This window comes from Arachis duranensis, unplaced genomic scaffold (assembly GCF_000817695.3).
Source record: "Arachis duranensis cultivar V14167 unplaced genomic scaffold, aradu.V14167.gnm2.J7QH unplaced_Scaffold_232525, whole genome shotgun sequence".
Lineage (NCBI taxonomy): Eukaryota > Viridiplantae > Streptophyta > Magnoliopsida > Fabales > Fabaceae > Arachis > Arachis duranensis.
The window spans coordinates 459,372-482,071 of record NW_026264851.1 but is presented as its reverse complement, the minus strand read 5'-3'; the positions used below and the strand labels follow the sequence as shown (position 1 = coordinate 482,071).

Genomic DNA, 22,700 nt, shown 5'->3' with positions numbered 1-22,700 from the left:
TATTTTAGTAATTTTTATAATAGAAATATTGTAGTTATTTTTATAAAAAAATATTAATTTAGATCGGTTTAATGCATAATTTATTTATTTTTTTGCCAAATCAATTTGTTTGATATAATTTTGACAAAAATAATACGATTTAATAATTATATATATTAAATTTTAATTACTAAATAATATCTTTAAAAAAAACATTTTAACTATCTTTAAGTGAGTGATTCCTAAACTTGTTTTAGCCCGGTTAAGAAAATTCTAACAATTTTTTTTATATTGATTAAGTATATGTGTAATACATTGTTACTGGAAGATTAGGTATTTTTCTTTAATATGGTGTTTTTTTATTGGTATTATTCAAATCAGAGGATCCGATTTGTTTGAAAAAAAAATAAACCACAAATCAGAGAGTCCGATTTGTTTGAAGAAAAAAACAAACTACAAATTAGAAGGTCTGATTTGTATTTTTTATTTTTTTATTTTTTAAATAAAAATCGAACGGTCTGATTTTAACATTAAAAATTTTTTATTTTCAAAAACACAAATTGAATCGTCTAATTTATGATTGTTTGTTTGAAAAATAAAACAAATCAAAAATACTAATTTATATAAACCATAGCAAAATAAAATACTTTTCTTATCACACCATTCTGAAATATACGTCTCTCTCACACGAAAAAGAATAAGCTACAAATCTCCCTTCGTACTCAATATATTGAAATTAAAAAATATGTGATTGTGGATCTCAAAAACAAAAACAAAAAACACACTCTAATCTAACGGGAGCTGTTCGTAATTTTAAACTAACACCTTGCAATAAAGTTGTTGCTATGAACTTTGTTCACGTGATGAGCCAAAACTCATGCACATGTCTACTTTTTCATCTTGAATTGTGGGGATATATAATCCTTCCCTGTTAATTACTTGCTCTAGAAGATTAAAACACACGTTACAATACTCTACCACCACATTATAAATTAGATTGCCTTATTTACATCATAAAATAAAATTGATAAAATTGCTTCTAAGCTTTAATTACTTGTCTTTCATGTATATACACAAGACAAGAAAGACCCTGTACATGGTCAAAAAAACAATGCACATGCCTCTAGTGTAACTATGTAAGCATGTGCGCCTACTCCTTCAAAGAATAATTCTGCAAAGATTCCCTACCATCTATTATTATTTGCTCAACGGAGAAATCAATATATGTAGCATTTGAAAGGGAGACTCCAAGACTGAATTTATTTATAAAGATAGGATATTGAGATAGAGACACAGAAATATAAAATTGTATTTGACAGAAGAGATATAAATAGAGATAATATGTTCAAAGATACTGAATTAGTGTATTTTGTGTCCATCTGATAAGAAGAATACGGAGACACTAACAAATGAAATAATTTATTTTTTTATTTTTTTATTATTCTTGTTAATTTTCATAATTATATTTTTTATTATTACATTTTTCATCTCAAATTTTTTGAATAAAAAAATGAGAATAAATTAAATTTTCATAATTTGTTATAGTTTATCACCAAACAAGATACAAGAACACAAAATTTTGTGTATTTGTTCATCAGTGTCTTGTCCTGTTATTAATGTCTTGTCTTATCCTATTCTCAAAAACAAACACAATTCAAAGGACATAGATTGAAAAACTGAGTGATGTAAAATGTATAAAATTAAATTATATCTTAATGTATCCTGTTTAGTGTAAAACAAGTATAAAAATTAAAACAAGTAAAATTACTTAAATACTTTTGTTAATTAAAAAAATAAAAAACAAAATACTGAAGTATTGAAAATACTGAAATTTTAGTTTCAGCCTCTAACCACTAAATACAATGCTAAATTTTTGTTTTCCAATCTTAGTCCTATCCAAAACAAATAATACTACATATATATGGGTCAAGAAACATTAATTTTACTCTAAACTATAACATTCTTTGGATGCAGACATCCCTCATCAAAGTTCAAAGATCTCTGGGTTTGAACTTTTAAGTGTGCCTCCAAATTTCTATCTATCCAGGGACAGTGGGGACAAGAACAAAGATAAAATACAACTATCTCTATCTCGGTTTGTTTGTTAGGTAATTTTTTGTTTTGAAATAACATCCACAATAACATAGGATCATAACAAGAAGGTAAGATGGTGCACGACATAGATGTAAACGTGGGCAGTGTAAAGTGCACCATGCAAAAACGGAAATGGATCCTCTCAATTTTTTTTAACAATTGAGGGAGTAAAGTGTGATCTCTCACCATTAATTTTATAAGTGAGATCAAAAATAAATATAAAAAAAAGAGCTGAAGGGTTAAAAATCTCACTTTACACTCTCAATTTTTTTTTTAACAATTAAGAGGATGCATTATATTCCCTGCAAAAACTACCAGTGAGACCAATATTGGGAGATGAACCAACTCAATTGTAATATCCCACCAGGATATGCAACTCTACATAATGGTTCCCTCAGTTTAGGAGTTTAACAATTGCTTCCATGATAATATAGAAAAGCATGAATCTTATGCTATAATTAAGATTTAAGATGTTTTCTGCAAATGAGATAATATATGCTGAACAGTGATGAATAGAAACCAAGAGAAGCAACATTTTGTAGTTAAACAAAAAGAGCAAATAAAGTAGGACTACTTTTGGAACACTGAGTACATTGAACTCTCAAATGACTAAAGCAGATCATACTCAGAAGCCACTACTTTGTGGATTCATAAAAAAAAGATCAAATGATGGAAAACTGTATACACAAGGCCATGACAGCACATATATATGAATATATGAACGGATATTTTATAAGTTTAATTTTGATGTTTAAAGAGTTTTAAACAGTCATCCAATTCGATTTATGTATGTAGATAACTTTTTAAGTATTAAATTTAAAAATTAAAAATTAGTTCTTTTGTTTATGTAATAATACACAATTAGTTTTTCATATTAGGATATATGAATGTATATTTTATTCATATAAAACATTCTATAAACAATAATGTATATATCACAAACCATATCTAACTTTAATTATGATTTATATTCTCTATATTTTATACAGAGCATTATACAACTCTTCAGTTTGAATGGTAGGACATAATGAAACATAATTATTTCAAATTACATTCGTGAATATGTTATACTACTTCTGGATATATTCTATAAAAACTAAAATCAAATATTATTGAAACATTCGACATTGTATAGTAGTAACTATAAGCACATATGATCAATTACAAATTTACTTATATGGATAAATAGTACATTATCGATCACTTCAGAGACTAGATCCCAAAAATGTAGAAACGATTTTCAAATTAAAGGTGATACAAGTGAATGGCTCATTTATTCTGTTCCTTAATGATATCTCGACGGTGTAGATGCCCTGTGAAGAGTAAAAAATAAAATTAAAATTCAAATGTGTGGTATAAAATATTAAAATTGAATTATGAAAGTAACCTGTGGAGCAAATAAGGGCATCCTTTGGGTGCGAGAAAGAGTAAATTTGGTAGCATCAACAGGACAGGACATTGCCTCACAAAGATCATACATTTTCTTATGGACAATAAGTCCCATATATGAAACTTTTATTACCCACTTCCCACCACAGATAACATGATCTGCACCACAAAATACACACCAACTGCAATTCATAATCCATAAAGTGGATTTCGTGTACCATATATATGTTTAACTAATTACAATTATTCTATTCGTATGCACAAAAAAGCTGCAACTAATAATGCAAAATTTGTGGCCTATCATTTATATATCATTGTAACTCCTATACAGGGACGGATTCAAAAAAGGGACAAATAGTAGTTTTTGTCTCCAACAAATTTTAAACTCATATATTATTATAATAAATGTATTGTGTAAAGTAAAGTTTAATAGTATAGTAAAAATAAAAAAAAAATAGTATTTTTTATGTATTAGAATTCAAATCTCTCTACATGCATTTATATTATTTGTATTTTTTATTTAATTTAGAGTTTTTTTTATATTTTCTTTTTTTAATTAATTTTAACATATATAATCATATAAAAAGTACTTTAATATTATTTATNTAAATTTATATAACAAAATTATTAGTGTAATTAATTTATTATTTATGTCATATTTTTTAATGATATAAAACATAAAAATATAATTCATTGTCACATAAATATTTAACAAAGTAAATTAATTAACAAAATATTAAAAAATAGATAATTTTATATTTTATTAGATTTGAAATTATAAAAAAATATAAAGACTGATATAATTGTTTTATTTGCAAGTACTTATTAATTTTTTTAATTAAAAAACTAATTATAATTATATCTATTATTAAATATATAGCATTATATTTGATTATATAAGATTTTAATTTTCGACCCCTCCACTCTTAGATTTTTGGATCCGTCTTGGTAGCTAATAAAAAAAAAAGTATCAAAATTTTTTAGGATAACAAACGTAAATAAATTAGTTTAAATTAAGACCTTCTACTTTAATCACATTGACTAATTTAAAGGTAATATATTCACATCTGCTATTTTTAAAAATTTTATTGATATTTTTTGTTTAGGAATTAATGTATATAAATACTTAAGTATTTATTTGTCATTTTACTCATATAAAAATAATAGAAAAATTAGAAAAAAAATAATTACCAGAAGCAGCGAAGATCTTAAACTTAGCCCGTCTTGCACGCACAATAGGATTTGGTGTTATTTCAAGTCTAGAGATCTTTACAGGATAGTTTGCATCTTCAGCTGCAAAATAAAACTCACAAATTTAATTACAATGACCGATGGAAGTGAGAAACATTTTTTTTTCTCTTTCTATTTGACATATTAGTAAATCTTAATAGTTAAGAAAATAAGAGTGGCTCATATTAACCAGTAATTAGTGCATTCTACAGTGACTATAATTAAGGTGACTATGGTAATTATAAAACTTTGACAATTTGTAGTTAAAATTAAACCTATACTTTTTATGATTTATTAATATTTTTTTAATTTGAAGAAATAAAAAATGATCAAATTGAAAAATATTGTCAAATAATAAAAAGGTATAACTTTAATTTTGACTACATTTTTGAAGTATTATTAAATTTTCATAACTACCATAATTACCATACTTATAACTACCACAAATTCCCCTGTTAAATAATACATGGAGTAGAGTAAGAGAGAGTTCAAATCTTATTCTAATAATAACATCTAACACATGCAACATTTGATGTTAAATACTAATATTATGCAAGACTAGCTAAGATGCGAAATATATATATATATATATACCACAGAATCTGAAGTTGTAACCACTAGCATGAGCGTGAAAAGAAGAAAGTAAGAGGATGAAAGATAAGCATAAAAGAAGGTAGAGCTTTGAAATTGGAGGAGACTGAAACTCCATGTTAATTATTGAAGAGAAGAAGTTGTATCTTCAAAGTTGATGGAACGTAATAACAAAGCAAACTTAGCTTAATTAGAGATTTGATTTCACCTACAGTTTGGGATCAATGCAATGGGAACAATCTTTTTTATACGTAATATGCAGACAAATTATGTAATTTCGAGCTTTAATTTAAGCCACCAAGACAGAGAAAAACAAAAGATTGAAGTTCTGATAGAGTACAAATAAAATCGAGTACAAATAGAATCCAATGTTAGTTGAGGTGAATAATTAAAGTTGAATAAGATGTGGTTTTCTAGCATGTGTATAAAGTGTCTAATTAATAAGGGGTACGGGTCATGATGTTCAATTCGCTGGATATTTTGTCTATCGAAACACCAGACTCAGATAACCACATGCATGGTCCCAATTCAATTAGTTTATAGTAAAATTAAAATTTATTTTGCTAGGTAGAGAGAGAAAAAAATGTACTACTAAATCTAAATTGGGTTGTTGCTAATCTATACCCTAAGGAGCCATATAAAAAAATGCTTGATTAATTTTTTTTATATATTTTTAATAGATTGAATATATTAAAAATTTAAAACTTTTTATTATTATATTCTTAAACATATCTTTAAGATATAAATTAGCTAAATTTATCTAAATTTACCGTTAAAAAAAAGAATGACCTTTCTTAAAATTTCTCGATTATTGTGTATTTATCAAAATAAAAACTCAAAAACTTTTATTAATAATAATTTTAGCGTGTTTTAAGACACAAAATAACTAAAAAAATATTAGAAAAATAATAAAATTTATTATCTTTTGTCAGTAGTTAATTAATAATATTTAAAATATAGTTAAAAAATATACTATTAGATTATTAAAATAAAAAAGTTAGATTAACAACTAAAAGTGTCACACAAAAATAATAAATTTTATTGAACTTTTTTTCTAACTAAACCCTTAAAGCTACGTTTGTTTGAAAAAAAAATAAAAGGAAAGAAAAATGAAAAAAGAAAATGGAAAGAAAATTTATTATTTTTTATTATTTGGTTGAAAAGAAAAAATTAAAGATAAAAAAAAACTAATTCTCTCTCTTTATTTTTAATATTACCCCTTTATTTTTTTATATTTTATAATAAAAAATAAAATTATCTTTTTATAACATTTTTTTTTATTTTTCTTACATTTAAAAAAAATAAAAATTCACTCAATTTTTTTTCTTTTTCTTTCTTTCTTTTCAATTTCCTTTTTCTCTATTTCTTTTTGCCTAAATGAATTAGTTATTCAGTTAATAGTTAATATAACCAATTAACGCTAAACAGAAAGAGGAAAACGGTTTTGGTTTAACTGCTTCTCTTTAATATTTTACCCAATGGAGTGGTTGACGTGACTCACGTTGAATAGAATGAGCAATCTGTTAGTGTATCACAGAGAGAGAATCAAATGAAAATCAAAGGCAAAAGGAATCTGCAGTTAACCAGAAGAGTAAGGAATGAGCTTTGACGGCGGCGTTACCGTTATCTTCGTCACAACAAACTCCGTTATTGCTGTTAACCGACAGCAACAACTTCCATCGTCTCCATCGCTATCAGAATGGATCATCTCTTGATCCGCAAGTTCCGCCACCGCTTACTTGCATGGCTTCACCGATCTCGTTCCGGTACCTATTGTTCCTGAATTTTCCTTCATGTTAATCCTCTCTTAATCTTTATTTTTAATCATTTTTTACGGTTATTAATTGCTTTTCTTTCGGCTGAAGCGAAAGCTCACATGTTTGCATAATCACTTCACTAGTTAACTATTACTTCTTCCGAGCTGCCAAATTAGTTTAATTTTCGTAATAATTGTTGCTTCTGCTGCATAATTGACTGCAGCTCTCTTCTGTTTTTAGTCGAATTTCATGAATTCTAGTTCATTTCGATCCTTGCTTGCTTACTATTAACTTGAAGCTTCCTTTTTCTCTAAAATGCTTTTGATTTGTAGTCACAGTGTCAACTCTTAAAAGCTTTGTAATTAGCTGATTGTAATGCTGAATGGCTCATCATTGTGTTGTTTGTTTGTTCTGTAGCTCAAAATTTGGATGCTGTAGGTTTTTTATTTTTCACTCACGAATTTGAAGCGATCACTTCACTAGAAGTTCACCGTTAATTCTTAAAAGCTTTTGAATTTGGTTCAATTTGGATAACTAGAGTGTTTTTCTTGAGTTGAGTTTCTTTCAGGTAGGGTGTTCTTTGTAAGGAGAATTCCGTACAAGGATGTTAAAAGGGCCACTGATGGTTTCCAGAGAGTCATTTATAGCAACTCTGAGGTTACTGCATATGCTGCCAGGTTTGGGGAGGGTGGTGGTGGTGTGTTTTTGGTCAAGGAAGTGAAAGATTTTGGTCAACAAAATGATGTTTTCTGCAGACAGATTCAATTCTTGGGGCGCTTGCATCATCGCCATCTTCTCTCCCTCAAAGGGTTTTCTGTGGGAAAACATAAGAGGTCATTGGTAGCTAAATAGTATCTATCCTCTGTTTCACTTAATATTGATAAGGATAACATAAAACTCTTACATGTGTGAACCATGAGGCCATGTTATTGCTTAATTGGCATGTAAGAATGTTATATAGGGAGTTATTTCTTTTTTACAAGCACGAGTAGAAGTTGATTTATTTGTTTCTATCAGATATAAAACATGTAATATGAAATATACGGAACTCAAAAAATGGGATCGTGTTTTTCATATCCGATTTCATGAACAAAAGAAAACCCTTTACTGTCCTTTCTATCTTTGTACTCTGAAGACAATGTAAAATTGACAGAGGGCGTTTTAGAATTACAGTCTAATTTATGAAGATGTGATAGGTAAAGCAAATTTTTTAACTGGTTTCTTGCTGCCTTTGGGGTTATTTCTGCAGACTGCTCATATTTGATAACATAGAGAATGGAAGCTTAAAGGAGCATCTCAATGGTAAATTTTGAAAGAAATTAGAAGGATTTTAGAGGAGCCTCTCAATAATAATGGGAACTATTTTTATTTATTTATTTATTTATTTATTTCAATGTTTGAATGCTGGTAGATCCCTTGAAGACTCCCTTAAATTGGAGGACGAGGTTGCAGATTGCTAATGAAGTTGTGGCAGCACTGGTAAGCTCTTCAAACAAAAGCTTGTCAAATAACCAAATTTGCCAAATGTGTTTTGACTTAAAACTGCACTCTTATCATATTTTTCTAATGCACGTAATTTGAGGACTATGAAAAGTTAATGTCTCATTGAGTTCATGAATTGTTATTGGATGCGTAATATCCCTGCTAAGCTGGAACTATTTAGCATTTCTCAGTCTTGGCATTTATGATAAAACAAATATTGGAAACTATGGTACTTAGTAGGAAGATTAAAATTTTTACAGTGTTTCCAACAGTTGCATGTTTCATTCAGTTTGCCAATGAAAAACAAAAGCTTAAATATGTATCTGCAAGATAGTTCTGTGTGACTTGACTTGTTTCTGAGTTCTTTCTTTTGACCGATATGATTGTAGAAACACTAATATATGAGTCTGTTTTGTCACTTATATCTGTGATATTATTTAACGTTTCACAAAAGTTGTGAAATATGATTCTGATTTTGGTCTTTTGTTGTGATGATTGTGGCTGCAGGAATACTTGTTTCTTTTCAGTGATCCACCGGCATATCATGTCTCCATCAGCTCAAGCAATATTATGTTAGATGAGAACTTTGCAGCTAAAGTAAGGAAACATTTCTTTTCTCACTAGAACTATCATCTTCTATATTTGATTGACATGCCAGAAGTAAATAAAGCACTTCAATGTTAAAATAGTATAACACCAGATTTTCTTCTTTAATACAGCTATCAGATTTTAGCCTTCTTACTCCCAGTACAAACTCTGTCATGATGCCGAATTCAGGAGGTCCTTCTCTTTCAACAGAAAACAAAACTGAGGTACTTATTCTTAGTTACTTCACGTTAATGCGCTCACCGGCCTCATCTGGCATTTCAGATAGCATGAAGCAGAAGAGTTGCAAGATCATATTCCAACTCGGAGTGCTGATACTGGAATTGGTCACCGGCCAATCTTCAGAGATGGAAGGTTCAGATTTAATCCCATGGATCCAACAATCCCGATTTTACAATTCCATAGATAAGATGATAGACCCTGATCTTGGAAACAATTATGACTGTACGGAGCTTAAAAATCTTCTAGCAGTGGCAAAATTATGTATCAAATCAAGGGACAAGGCTACATTTACAATCTCTCAATTATTTCGGTATCTGCAAAGGAAGATTGATATTTCCCATGACAAGGTACGATAGATAGTTTTTGTTTCTTTAAAAACCTTCGGGGTTTATTGGGAGAATATTTCCCTTGTGTGCATTCCTTCACGTCTCTTGCCTCTTGGAGAGGTAGTTTGGGTTACTGGCTTACTGCGCCTGATGCTCCTTTTGTTGAAATTGATCTCAGAAATGAAATGATGCAAATTCATTAGTTGTAACTTCCGAGTGATAAAAAAATAGATTGTCAAACTGTAAATCTCACTATCCTAAAAGGAACAAGATGCGGTAGTCTCGTGTTTATGAACAAGAAGCCGCCTAGAATTGATATACACAGCATTACATATCAAAAACATTAGCGGTAGCATGGCCGGCAAAACAATTGTCCGATCCAATTCGGAAGAAAACGTCATCAGTAGCCAAGCTTCTATCATGAAATGTCTGTATCATTTCCTATCAACTACTCAACTAGAGAGTCGGAAACATTGTCGACGAGCCTTGGAAGTTGGAAGAGCAGAAGATATTGACAGATAAGAGAATAGTTGCTCGGGCAGGTAGAGTTGGTGTTGTATTCGGGCTGAGTGCAGTGCAGCATATCTTTGCAGAAAATAATATCAAACCAACTTAGATTAAAGATTTTAACCATGGCTGTGAACTCCCGTATCACTTCAATTCTTGTGCTCGTATAATATAAAAGTTTTTGCATCCAGATTCTCAGCTGTCAAATTCGTATAAAGTAGAATTTAGCAGAAGTGATAATAATACACTTGAGATAAGTATAAATTATCAAAAGTGATAATCTTACAATTGGGATGTTGAACTATCAAGACGTATAATTTTAATCAAATTTATGGGTTATTTCAAGTCATTTATCAAACCAAATCACGGTTTAAAATTGAACAGATTTTACACTCTAATTATTCTTTGCTTATGTGATGTTAAACAGAAAATGTTAAATAACTAAAAGATTTTTCCTTTTATATATGTCTTTTTCACTGCAGATATTAACCTCCTATTATTCCCCTCCTCAAATTACTAAATATTCGTCGATACTGTGAGACCATACACACACAACACAAACAAAGAAAGGAGAAAAGAACCGAGAAGAGAAGAAGGTGGCCTGCGGATAGGAGGAAGAAGAGAGTAAAATTGAACAAAATTGATGATATTAGGATGTCCGAACGGAATTACCCTTGGACAATAAATGCTACTCTGTTTGTTTTATCCAAAAATCAGATTTAATCAAACACTAATTTAGTCCGCAGCACACGGCTAAAAATAACATATGAATTGACTGAAGATCAACACTTGTTCTGTATGAAGATCATCACTGCTGAGCGCACTGTACTCTCTGATGACCACCGTGCATATCATCGTCCTCGTCGTATGCCTCCTGCTGAGCCTGTTGCCTCCTCCTCATCTCTTCCTCCATGTTCACATCGTGCAGTGTGGTCTCCTCGCACTCGTCCAGCTCCATGTCAGTCAACTGTGAAGTAGGTTTTGGTGGCAGAACAGCTTCCAAAGCTTTCACCTGATCAGGGATCAGAGATTCAGGAAATTCTACCGAGAAGTGAATGTAAAGCTTCCCCTTCATGAAGGGCCTCTGGTACATTGGCATTCCCTCATCGTTTATTGCCTTGTAAGAATCTGGCATTTCAAGCAAGTTTCAATATCACAAATGAAACAAATCAGAATTTTCAATCATTCAGAAAACTTGGAGGAGCAAAAAAGCACAATGCATAGGTGCAACATTTACGTACCAGGCTTAATAACTTCTCCAGGATTTGACTTGATGAGAAGTTGCCGCCCATCCAAGTGAGTGAGCACAAACTTAAAGCCACACAAAGCCTCAGTCAGGGACAGCGAGTGCTCGACAAAGAGGTCTTCATCCCTTCTCTTGAACTTGGGATGTTCCTTCTGTTGAAGGACAAAGACAATATCTCCAGTGACTGTATCGGGCTGCAAGAAATGCAGAAGATCAAAGTCAGCACAAATCCTTTAGTATATACAATTCAATATCAGTAATAATATGACTTAAATGTTCAACATACTGCTTCATCAGCTTCACCAGGGAATGTAATCTTCTGCCCGTTCTGCATTCCCTTCTCCACATGGACCTCAAGCACTTTCTTCTCTTGGACGACTTTCTCGCCCTTGCATTGTGGGCACCGGTCTTTCTCATTGATTGTTTCTCCAGTACCCTTGCATTCATTGCAAGGATGCTGCATTTGCTGAATCATAGAGGGACCAAGGTGCCTAATGGAAACCTTCATACCAGTACCTTGACAGCCAGCACATGTCATTGAAGCTCCAGATTTCGACCCTTTCCTGTAATCAATTACAAAACAAGCCGTGCACTCTGTAAGAACCAAATGTTGAAAAAAGGGCCAACAAGCATTCAAACCAACAATGCCGAAATCAACACACACCCGTTGCATTTAGAACACAAGACATTCCGTGAAAGAGAAAGCTTCTTGGAAGTCCCAAGGTAAAGGTCCTCCAAAGAGACCTTCAGGGGGTGAACCACATCTTCGCCGCGTCTCTGCCTCCGTCCTCTACTGCCGCCACCACCTGCTCAACGAAACAATTCTAGAAACCTTTAATTTTTTTATTAAATGCTAGCTTTGACGGCTCCCATAAAAAGAATTGTCCGTAAAACCATACCGGAGCCAAATGGACTTCCCCCGAAGAAAGACTGGAAGATATCAAATGGATCATGGCCACCACCACCACCACCCATTCCTTCCTTAAGTGCGTCTTCACCATATTGATCATAAATCTCACGCTTCTCCGGGTCACTCAGCACCTCATAAGCATGTGCCAGCTCTTTAAACTACACACCAAAAATACAGAAAGAAAACGTGAAAGTGTAAGGCCTCGTCTCACATGATTTCTCTCGATCGATCACCGCAGCTACCAATAAACAAACTACAGTCATAATCACTCTGGCAAAGTACAATCTACCACATCACTACCACGTAAACTAATCACAACCGCAAATTAGCAAATCAGAATCGCAATAACATTGAAATAAAAAACAATTATATCCTAAACAATTTCGTCAACAAATAATCACCACTAATTAAGAATCAATTTAAATTATTAATTCTATTCAGAGTTTTCCGAATGGAATCATTAGGATGGCTACCTTCTCAGGATCACCTCCTTTGTCAGGATGATTCTTGATGGCGGCTTTCTTGTAAGCCTTCTTCAAATCGTCCTGCGAAGCCTCCTTCGATACTCCGAGGATCTCATAGTATTTGGTGTTATCGCTCTTCTTTGGCGCCCTCCCAAACATCTTCACAATCTCACAGAACAATCAAATTCAGATCACAATTCAACAGAAACCGATTCCGATCGAGTGATCGATCGAAGAAACGAAACCCTAATTATATTTCCCCCCAAAATAAGGTTGGCGTGGTGTATGTAACTAACTGGCGCGAGAACATGAAGACTCCAGATCTCTTTCTTTCAGAGGAGGTATAAGCGAAGCGAAACACAAGGATGAATTTCTGCAATGGGTATATATAAAGCGGCACGGTCGTTGATTTGATGGACGGTTTGAATCGAATCCTGGTTGTTAGATAGGTAATAGAGAAGAGTCTAGAATAATTTATTTGATTTTATGCTTTTGTGAATTGTGAGTCTGAAGTGAGAAAATAAATATTTAATTTTTGAATTAAAATAGTGTTTTATATGCTATAAAAATGATAAATTTAATGATAATTAACTATTTTATTATTTATTTATGTTTTTCTTTTCTATATTTTTTTTTTGTGCAAGATGGGGAATTTGTTCTAGATCTTTCTTCCCTCGTTAGCCAGCTTTTTAAATCGATGTTTATTTTTCTTTTTATGTTTTAGTTTTTTATTTTTGTTTTTATTTTTTATTGTTTTTCAGCTTTTAGTTTATAGCTGTCCCCTCCTCTTGGCGCCACCCTTGGCTAACGGCTTCGTTCATTTATCAAACTTAGTAGTTAGTACCATTATTACTTGCCAAGGTAGTTTTCCTATTTATGTGTAGAAGTGATTTTATAAAATTAATTTTAGATAAAAATAAATTTGTGCGCTTGATTTATTTTTGACAATTTTATATTAAAATAAATTTTAATAAAATAAATATTTTTTTAAATAATATTAGTTAAAAGCTCATATAAAAAAATTAAAATTCTTTAAATAATACAATAACATGCATAAATGATAAAGTTGGTAAATGAAAAATAAATGTTGAATATTAATGGCTAAAAGTTTGTTAGTGAAACGCAAAAACTAAGTATTGTTGCTTCTTGTAAACGTGATTTTGAATGCAAAATCATTTCTGCATTTATAAAGAAAAAATTTGTCAAACAAAAAATTGAACCTTTCAAAAAGCTGGAATGTGCTTTTTCCTTTTCAATGCGTTTGCCAAATACACTCAGTACTAACATGTCCAGGATTTCATTGATTGTCCTGAGATTTCACTAAATTACTTATTCCTAATTTACTATTATACACGTTTAACTAGTGAAATATTTTCATTAGAGAATTAGGAATTAAAATCTATTTTGGCCCCTGAAATTTTCACTCGACCTCAATTTTGACCTCCAAATTTGAAATTATTCAATTAAGATCTCTAAATATTGGATCGTGACTCACGTTTGTCTCTAGAGTTATCTTCGTTAACGAAGATTTGATGTGGCGCGTTAAGTTACCAAGGTGGATGTGTAATGGTTGAATAATGTGGCAAAAGTTGATTTTACTCAATTTGACCCTTCCAAAGATGTTAAAACCCTAATTTGTAGCCCTCTTTTTCAAAACGTTCGAAACTTTGTTGAAAATATGATGAGTTCAGGAAGTCAAGCTTCAGGGAGCTCTGCGTAGTCACGTTCTCATGGCGCTTCCGTGAGGAACCTTAATCATGGGAGATTGGAAAAGATTCTTGATTGGTGTGGTTGTGGAATGCGTCTAGTGGTTCGGTGGTTTGGAACGAATGCCAATCTCGAGAGATCTTTTTATGGATATTCAAATTATAATGTAAGTGCAACGTCTTCTTTTTCAATGTATTTGATAGGTATGCTAAAAAAAATTTCTTTTTCTTGGTTGTTGAGGAATTGACAGAGTTTTTGGAGAATGTGGTGTGATTTCTTTATGTGGACAGATGCCGAGGAAGAACAGAGTTTAGTGGGCAAAGCACAACCTGAAAGCAATAATGAGAGTTGGAAGATGAATTTAGCATGGAGAATTACTTCAATAGAAGCTGAAATTAGGTATTTGAAACTATGATTTAGTATTTTAAGTTTGGTTATCTATTTAGGTGTGTTTGTGACTGTTGTATATGGTATAAATATGGTTAAATTTTGATTAAAATTGTGTAACTGATGGTGTATATGTTTAGGGTTGAATGAAAGTATGGTAGAAAGCAAATATGAAAAAAAATCATGTTTTAGCTCTTTTGGTATATATGCAATGTTGCAATAGTAAAGAACTAAAGCTAAACATTAAACATGTTAGTACCATTCATAAACTTTAAATCAAATCTCTACATTTAGGATCCAAAAAAAGGCATGCATAACCAATATCCAAAGGCATTATTTGTTATTAATGGAATAAAATAAGCTGACCAAAATAAACATAATAAAGTATCAATAAAATACATCTAGAAAGTTATAAATAGCCAAATATGTGGACATACACATAACCATGTTCTAGTGACACAAGATAAACATAACTAAAAAAGCAACCATCCTAATTATAATAATCTATCACGGCTAAAAATCAATCACTTCTTTCTAGGAAGTTTGAATGCTGGCTTCATCCTTGGTGTAGGGACAAATTTTATAACTTCAGCCATTCTTGAAGATGTTCCAGAACTTTCTCCCTGCATTGGGTCAATACTTGTTGTTCCTGGGACTGGAGATACTTTTCTCTTTAGTTGTAGTTTGTTGGGTCTCGTTATAGGAATTACCTATAGTTGCATGAGTAGAATACAAGTCCAGATCAATTTGAGACATAATTAAACTGAATAGATAATTAAAATAAATCTTAAATCCACAAATATAAGGACAAATTGAATAGTTACTTGTTCTCTATCTTTTGGTTGTGAAAAAAGGTGGTTGGGATATCACAATCTCTGAAGGAGCATTAGCATTTGTTGGGACTTCAGAGGTAGCAACATCAGTGGATGGAGTAGGCTTAGCCTCTCCTTCTCTACTTTAGACACATCTTTTATGGTTTCATTTACATTAGAAACCCCTTTTTTACTTCTTAGAAATTACAGCTGCTACAACAGCAGCAAGAGCAGCTGCAATATCATAAGCTTTTTTGTGGGAGTAGCTTCTTTTCGCGTGACATTTTATCCCACAATAAATACAAGTAAATTCCTTGTACTTTCTATTTAGTTTTATTACTCCAGTCTTACTCTTCTTACTTCCTAAAGGCTCATCATCTACATCATTCTGTCTTTTCTTCTTCAAAGGACCAGACTTTCTTCAAATTTTGGGTGCTTGAGGCCTACTATACTGAGACTTCTCCACATTATTTGTCCAGGGATAAAATTTACCAAATGGACATATATTGCTCTATGTGAATCCATGGTCAACCAAGTGTGACAATAGTCTTTAGGATTTTCATTCAGTCTAGCTATTGCAGCACATGCATAGACACATGGCATGTCTAAAAGCCAGTTTACATCCAATCAGAATTTGTTTTCCAACCAAAAATATTTTACATGAATTCAGAATTCGTTCCAACCAAAAATAGATTACATCCAATCAGAATTTGTCCCAACCTAAATTATATGCCTAACAAATTTATTTCAACCAAAAATACAATGCCTACAATAATTCACAATTATAGCAAAAATGTATGTCTGAAATAGTTTATAACTAGTAGCAAATAAGCAACAAAACAAACTTATACCTGTAATATGCCAGAATCTATATGTTCATATCTGCTTCCCCAAATCAACAGCCATGTTTGTTGACCATCCATGAATCTCAAATCTCTGATATCTATCATCTCCAGACTACACTGGACGCTATTTTTGTGATTTTTTCTTTATCTTCTCTAGTCTACTCCTTTGAATAGGAGGTAACCTGTCTATGTGGTATTGCAGTTTCACTTTGTTTTTTGTAATTGTTCTCATGATCCTCTAGTAGAGTGATTATAGAATTTTTCCTGTACTCCTTTATCCTTGCATTGAATACTTCGCATGCATTATTATAAATGTTATCCATCTTAAGACCATGGCTAAAGTATGCCTTGGTCCATGATTTCTTTGGCCATTTGTTCAAGTAGCCCAGGCATCTTCATTCTTTCTCTTTATCTTCTCCATCTTCTGCTCAAAGCCATGCCTTGTTGTCTCCCTTGCACATTTTCATAACAAGCTTCTCAACCTATTTCTATTGCTTGTTAAAATCCCTCCACATGTGCCACGCATAAAATCTATAATGCACTTCAGACATTAATTCACGAACTGCTAGAATTCACCCTTGCCATAATATGCAACAAAGTTAACCTTTATTGTAATTGAGCCCCAATTAAATCCTCCAAATTCTACTTTATGACCTAACCGAACCCTAAATTTTATATTATGTCCCAACATAGTCCCTCAAAATAGCACTCAAAATTGTTCTAAATATTAAATTTTAGCTTTTGCTTGTCCGACATGAAGCACCAACCATTATGAGTGCAATCACCCAGATCATCCAGTAGAAGTTCTAAAAACCATCACCAATTGTCTTTGTTCTCGACCTCTACAATGGCACAGGTGATGACATATATGTGGTTGTTGGCATCTTATCCAACTGCGGATAGGATTTGCCTCCAAAGTGAGTCTTAAAAAAGGTTCCATCTAACCCAATTAGAGGGCGACATCCAGCCTTAAAGCATTTCTTGCATCTATAAAAGCATATGTACATTTTTTTTAAAATTGGATCTCCTTCAAGCTGCGGCTTCACTCCTATTTCAAAAGTTGAGCCAGGGTTACTTTTCAAAAGAGTCTCTGCATAGTCTCTAACAAGTGTGTATTGTGCTTCTACATCCCTATAAACAATGTTTCTTACATCACTTAATGCTCTAGTCAGAGAGGACCTATTCAAGTCAAGATCACATTTCCTCTTAAAATAATCAGACGCTTCTCCATGGTTTAGGTTAGGATATTTTCTTATTTTTTTGACCAGCTTTGAGGCAAGCCACTTTCTGTTTGCTGCCCTATTCTTAGTCCTCCTAGCACATATGTGGACATTGTTGAATGTCTTCATCTATCAACAAGTTTCTTCATGATCCATAGAAGCATATGCGACCCAATTACAACCCTCTTTCTTGTATTTGCAAACAGCTCTCACCCTATAACTCTCACTCCTTCTGAAATTGATTTGCCTCCCCTCTTGTATGGTAAACCCCCTCACTACCTCAATAAAGTCATGTTTCGTATTAAACTTCATTCCCGACCTCTAATTTTAACTCTCCAAATCTTGCTCCCTCCATGAATATTGGAAATGCATCATCATCATCCACATCAGATTCTTTATCTGAATTAGGTGGGGCCTTCATCTCCTAAAAGTGCCATGAATCATTTCCATCAGAATCATTGTGGTAGACATCAAATGCATCATATGGTGCCTGGACCTCACTGGCTTTTCCTAGCACTTTACCCAAGTCAACTTCTTTATCAGAATTCTGAACTATCAGCTCATCTTCATCACACAAGTCTTCAAGACATATCTTTGATTTTCCCTTGTTTTTCTTGATTTTCAACTCCCAAATTCTTGATGCAGTCACCTCAGAGTCAAAATCATCCTCACTTGAATTCTCAAAAGCTTCAAGTCTAGGCCTATAGAGCTCATCTTCCACACTCTCGTACGAGTCACTATTGTCATTGCTTGACAAGTCACTGTAGACACTTCACCAACAACCTTCTTTCCTTTGGATACAAATCTATAAGATGATCTTGTCACTCATCTTGTAGTGATGTTGTGTACTTCTTGACAGCACCTGTATTCAGTGTAGTCTTTAAGTTCTTTATGACACTTGTAGTGGTAGTTGGAATGGACTTCTCAGGTTTATTGGATTTTGAATTAGAAAAACATGGTCTGAAAGGAGGTATTGATGTGGGCTAAGCTGGAGGTGCATAAGTGGTGGGCTGGACTAGAGGGACAAAAGTGGGCTAGGCTAGAGGTGTAGAGGTGGACTGGCCTGGGGGATTGGATGTGGACTCCTCATGAAATATGGTCATTGTTGGCTGCTCAGGAGGTCTGGAAGTATTTTGTCCAGGAAGTGTGTTTGAGATACATGATGATGGATTTGAGATGATGTCAGATACAGGGGTTTTTGGATGAGGGTCATCTCTATCAGTTGTGAAATCTCATCTCTTTCAGCATCAGAAATTCCATGCTCAAGGTACACATGCACTACACCTTCATTATTCTTTACATGAAAGCATATTTCCAGCAGCTCCTTGTCATGTGAGGATGGTCTTACTCCAGTCTTCAAGAGCCTCCCAGGAGCAAGCCACTAGCACTCCTTCAAATTGTCATATCCAAGAGCCTTGTAGTAGTTTCTTATTAAGAACACATTCATTGTATCTTTCTCTAGCCCAAACAACTGTGCAATGTGGTCTTTGACATTATTTTTTAACTACAAATTTCTAAATACAAGCAATAACGCACACATAATAACATTTATCCAAAGACAACAAAAGATACAAATGACATTCTTTTATTCAGCAGAAAAACAGAAAACAAATCCTAGCCTTATTCAAATGCAATAACTTACAATACCCTAGATATAGACAACAGATTGCATACAAAAATACAATGCAAAACAAAAATCAAAATGAAAGTCAAGAACGAAGTATCGAGAAATTGAAAAGAAAACCTTTCACTTCCAAACCTGATCTTCGCCTTTTCTTTTCGTGCTAATGCTACTTGTTCAACAACCTCACCCAACAGTATGATACAAGACGAACGTTACTCGCACTTCTGATTCTCCTTTCTCACAGTCAAGCATGTGAGAAGAACAAAAATGTAGGAAAGAAGAATAGAAGAAGAAGACAAGGAAGAAGTATAACAACCTGAATTTTTGAAACTGTGATCGCAAATTATTTATGATCTATTTTATTAGTTTAAACTATTTATTTAGAAACTATTTTATTAGTTATCATCAATTTGATGATAACTAATAAAATAGTTTCTAAATAAATAGTTTAAACTAATAAAATAGATCATAAATAATTTACGATCAGAGATTCAAAAATTCGGTAACCGTGCGTACGGACACCTCTATGCGTACGTTCACTTTTGAAAATCTCCCTGGGTATACGCACGCACACCCCTGTGCGTACGCACATGCCCTGTTTTACAACTTAAACTTTGTTTTTAAACTATTTCATTTTCCCAACAAATTTGTATACTTCTGTGACACCTAATTAATACTCTTGGGCTTAATATTGGGCATTAAAATATGGGAAAGGTCTTAGGAGATTTGATTTGGTATTAGTTTGAAAAGTTAGAAAACGGAGGCTTAGGATTCTGGTGTACTGAGGATGGGTTTGGTGAAATGAGAAGGGAGAAAGATACTTGAATTGAGAAATTGACGAACTGATGAGTTCGGAATGGAAATGTTGAATTGACAGTAGTTGAAATGAGTCGAGGACTCGGGATGAAATGATGGATCCATGATGTACTGAAAATATTTTCTGAAAAACCACTGAATTACTGTTTATATTGAGATTGTTGAGACGCTATGCACCTGGCAGGGACGGTTGTTAATCCCGCCTGTCGAGATAGCGGCGGCGGCGTAAGGACGGTGGTTAATCTCGCTTACGTTGAGATGTGAGGTCTGTGGCAAGAGTATTCCGCTCGCATCCCTTCAGATCACTAGAGTGTGCAGGCACAAAATCCTGGACGGTGTTTCGAGTACCATATCTCAAAGGTTCCCAATTATGATTCCGAAGGATGACATCTCCATGGAGATGTGTCAGGTTGGCAGTTGAACCGGCAATGTGATATCACAGCCAATAGGACAGACATTCATCATATGCATCTTCTATCAGTTTGTTTGCTTTGCCGACTTGTAATTGCTTGCCTATTTGTATGGCATGCCTAATTGCCTACTTGAATTACTTGCCTTATATGCCTATACTTGTGTTTTACTTGCATTGATATTGTCTGTGTTTTCTACTGGGATTGAGGAGGTTCGGAAGGCGGTGGCGATGGGATCGCATGAAGGATAGGTTGGTGAAGGCTGTGGGACAGCGGAAAACTGTTAGACTAGAAAATCCCTTAAGTTAGATTACCTTTTTTATACTGTTAAGGTTTTAAGTTATGGTTTTAATTTATGCTCTATTATTTTAGTTATGCTTTAAGATGAATCTTGTGATGGATATAAAGTTATAGAATTGCCTCTGGCGTCCCGGGGTCTTATATCTTACATCACTAGGCACTGTTACCATACTGAGAACCTCCCGTTCTCATACCATATTTCTGTTGTTGTTTTCAGATGCAGATTGTAATCCACCTTGGTGAGTTGCTTTGGTGGTGACAGAGCGGAGGATCTCTATCTTTTTGGAGTCTTTTAGCTTATTTTGTATTTATCTCTCATCTTTTGTATTTTACTTTTGCCAAGAGGCTTATTTTGAGAGAAAAACTGTAAAAGTTGTTTTTAACTGTCAGGTTTCTGTATGGTTTGTATATAACTAGCTGGTTTAAATTCCACGAGCCGTGGCTAGGCCTTTATGTTATTATACTCTTATCTTTTGCTATATCACACACACACACACACACACACACACACACACACACACACACACACACACACACACACACACACACACACACACACACATATATATATATATCTTGTGCGTTAAGTTTGTAGCTTCGTGAGTACGTTTTGTGCTTTTTAAATCCGGTTTTTGAGCTATATCCTTCATCGGGCTTCTAAACTATATTATTTCTTCTATATATTATTTGTATGAGTTTAGAACTGTCGTAACCTCTGATTAACCTTTGCTTTACGATGTGAGGTAAGACTTAGGGTAATTAGGGTGTTACAATGGGCCACTAGCATTGTTGCAGTATTGGATATTTTTTTGTTTTCCACATTCAGCCAAGGGGTTTGACACCATTATTTGGCCGCTTGCATTGAGGTGACTACTTTTTATAAATGAGGTTTATAGTGCATTAATTCAAAAGCCTTTTTATTCTGATAAATGAGCTGCCTTTTTATAAATGAGGTTTATAAATGATAGAATTGATGCACATATGATATGGTAATCGAGCTGCCTGTGATTAATGGATATCTCTGTTGTTAGATATGTGTGCGGCCCATTGTACTTCTAACTTTCCATTAGCCTTTTTTCTGCCGCATAGTATCAGCCAGTTACATTCATTTCCAAACTGTACACACTTTCCATGATACTTCAATTGATTGGACTCAAACACTTTGTAGTCAACACCCTGACGAATATTATAACTCTTCACTGTCAGTACAGTTTCCTCTTTGCTTTAGAACTGCTGGCCGACTTCAAACTCATTCGCGCCAAGCATCCCAAGCCCGTCTCCATAAATAGTAGAGAACTGTTGATTTGAAAATGCAAACTGATTCATTGACTCAAGATACAAAATAGAGAAGTGTGGAAGGTATTGTTGCGTTTGAGAGCTTGACTGGACTTGCGATCTTCTGACAGGTGTTGTATCTTCCTTTTCGAATATGTTGTTCTGCTATTTATATTGTAGTTGCTAGTTTGTCTTAATAATTGATTGTAGCTAGTTCTCTTGTGACTGGTTTGTTTGAAAGAAATCTGGTCCGGTTTTATGAAATTGACACACAAATTGACAAAAGGTTATGTTTTGGTATATTACTGGGTGCAGTGGCAAAATTTGAAACAAAATTTTGGGGGGCCAGATAGAGGATAATTTTCAAGATGTTTTTGATATGGACCCATTTAAGATAAGCTCGTATAACCTTATCTTTCTGGTTTGGGTGATATTGCTAAATTTAAAGCCGTTTTCCAATGTCTCGTTCCAAAAAATTAAAGTCAAACTGATCAGATGTAA

At 33.1% G+C, this 22,700-nt stretch overlaps 3 protein-coding genes across 3 annotated transcripts; 1 reads left to right on the top strand and 2 right to left on the bottom strand.

The window, feature by feature from the left end:
* Positions 1-3,134: 3,134 nt before the first annotated feature.
* On the bottom strand, positions 3,135-5,494 carry LOC107461992 (uncharacterized). Its single transcript, XM_016080543.3, has 4 exons — positions 5,287-5,494; positions 4,654-4,755; positions 3,461-3,621; positions 3,135-3,386 (listed from the first exon to the last, which is right to left on the bottom strand). Exons 1-4 carry the CDS (start codon positions 5,399-5,401, stop codon positions 3,279-3,281), a joined length of 486 nt encoding a protein of 161 aa, XP_015936029.1. The 5' UTR covers positions 5,402-5,494; the 3' UTR covers positions 3,135-3,278.
* Positions 5,495-6,776: 1,282 nt separating this feature from the next.
* LOC127744087 (probable receptor-like protein kinase At1g49730) lies at positions 6,777-10,373 on the top strand. Its single transcript, XM_052256359.1, has 7 exons — positions 6,777-7,049; positions 7,609-7,873; positions 8,290-8,342; positions 8,452-8,519; positions 9,030-9,119; positions 9,242-9,302; positions 9,393-10,373. Exons 1-7 carry the CDS (start codon positions 6,983-6,985, stop codon positions 9,704-9,706), a joined length of 918 nt encoding a protein of 305 aa, XP_052112319.1. The 5' UTR covers positions 6,777-6,982; the 3' UTR covers positions 9,707-10,373.
* Positions 10,374-10,808: 435 nt separating this feature from the next.
* LOC127744086 (dnaJ protein homolog) lies at positions 10,809-13,252 on the bottom strand. Its single transcript, XM_052256358.1, has 6 exons — positions 12,813-13,252; positions 12,329-12,497; positions 12,094-12,235; positions 11,716-11,992; positions 11,425-11,623; positions 10,809-11,311 (listed from the first exon to the last, which is right to left on the bottom strand). Exons 1-6 carry the CDS (start codon positions 12,960-12,962, stop codon positions 10,992-10,994), a joined length of 1,257 nt encoding a protein of 418 aa, XP_052112318.1. The 5' UTR covers positions 12,963-13,252; the 3' UTR covers positions 10,809-10,991.
* Positions 13,253-22,700: the final 9,448 nt, after the last annotated feature.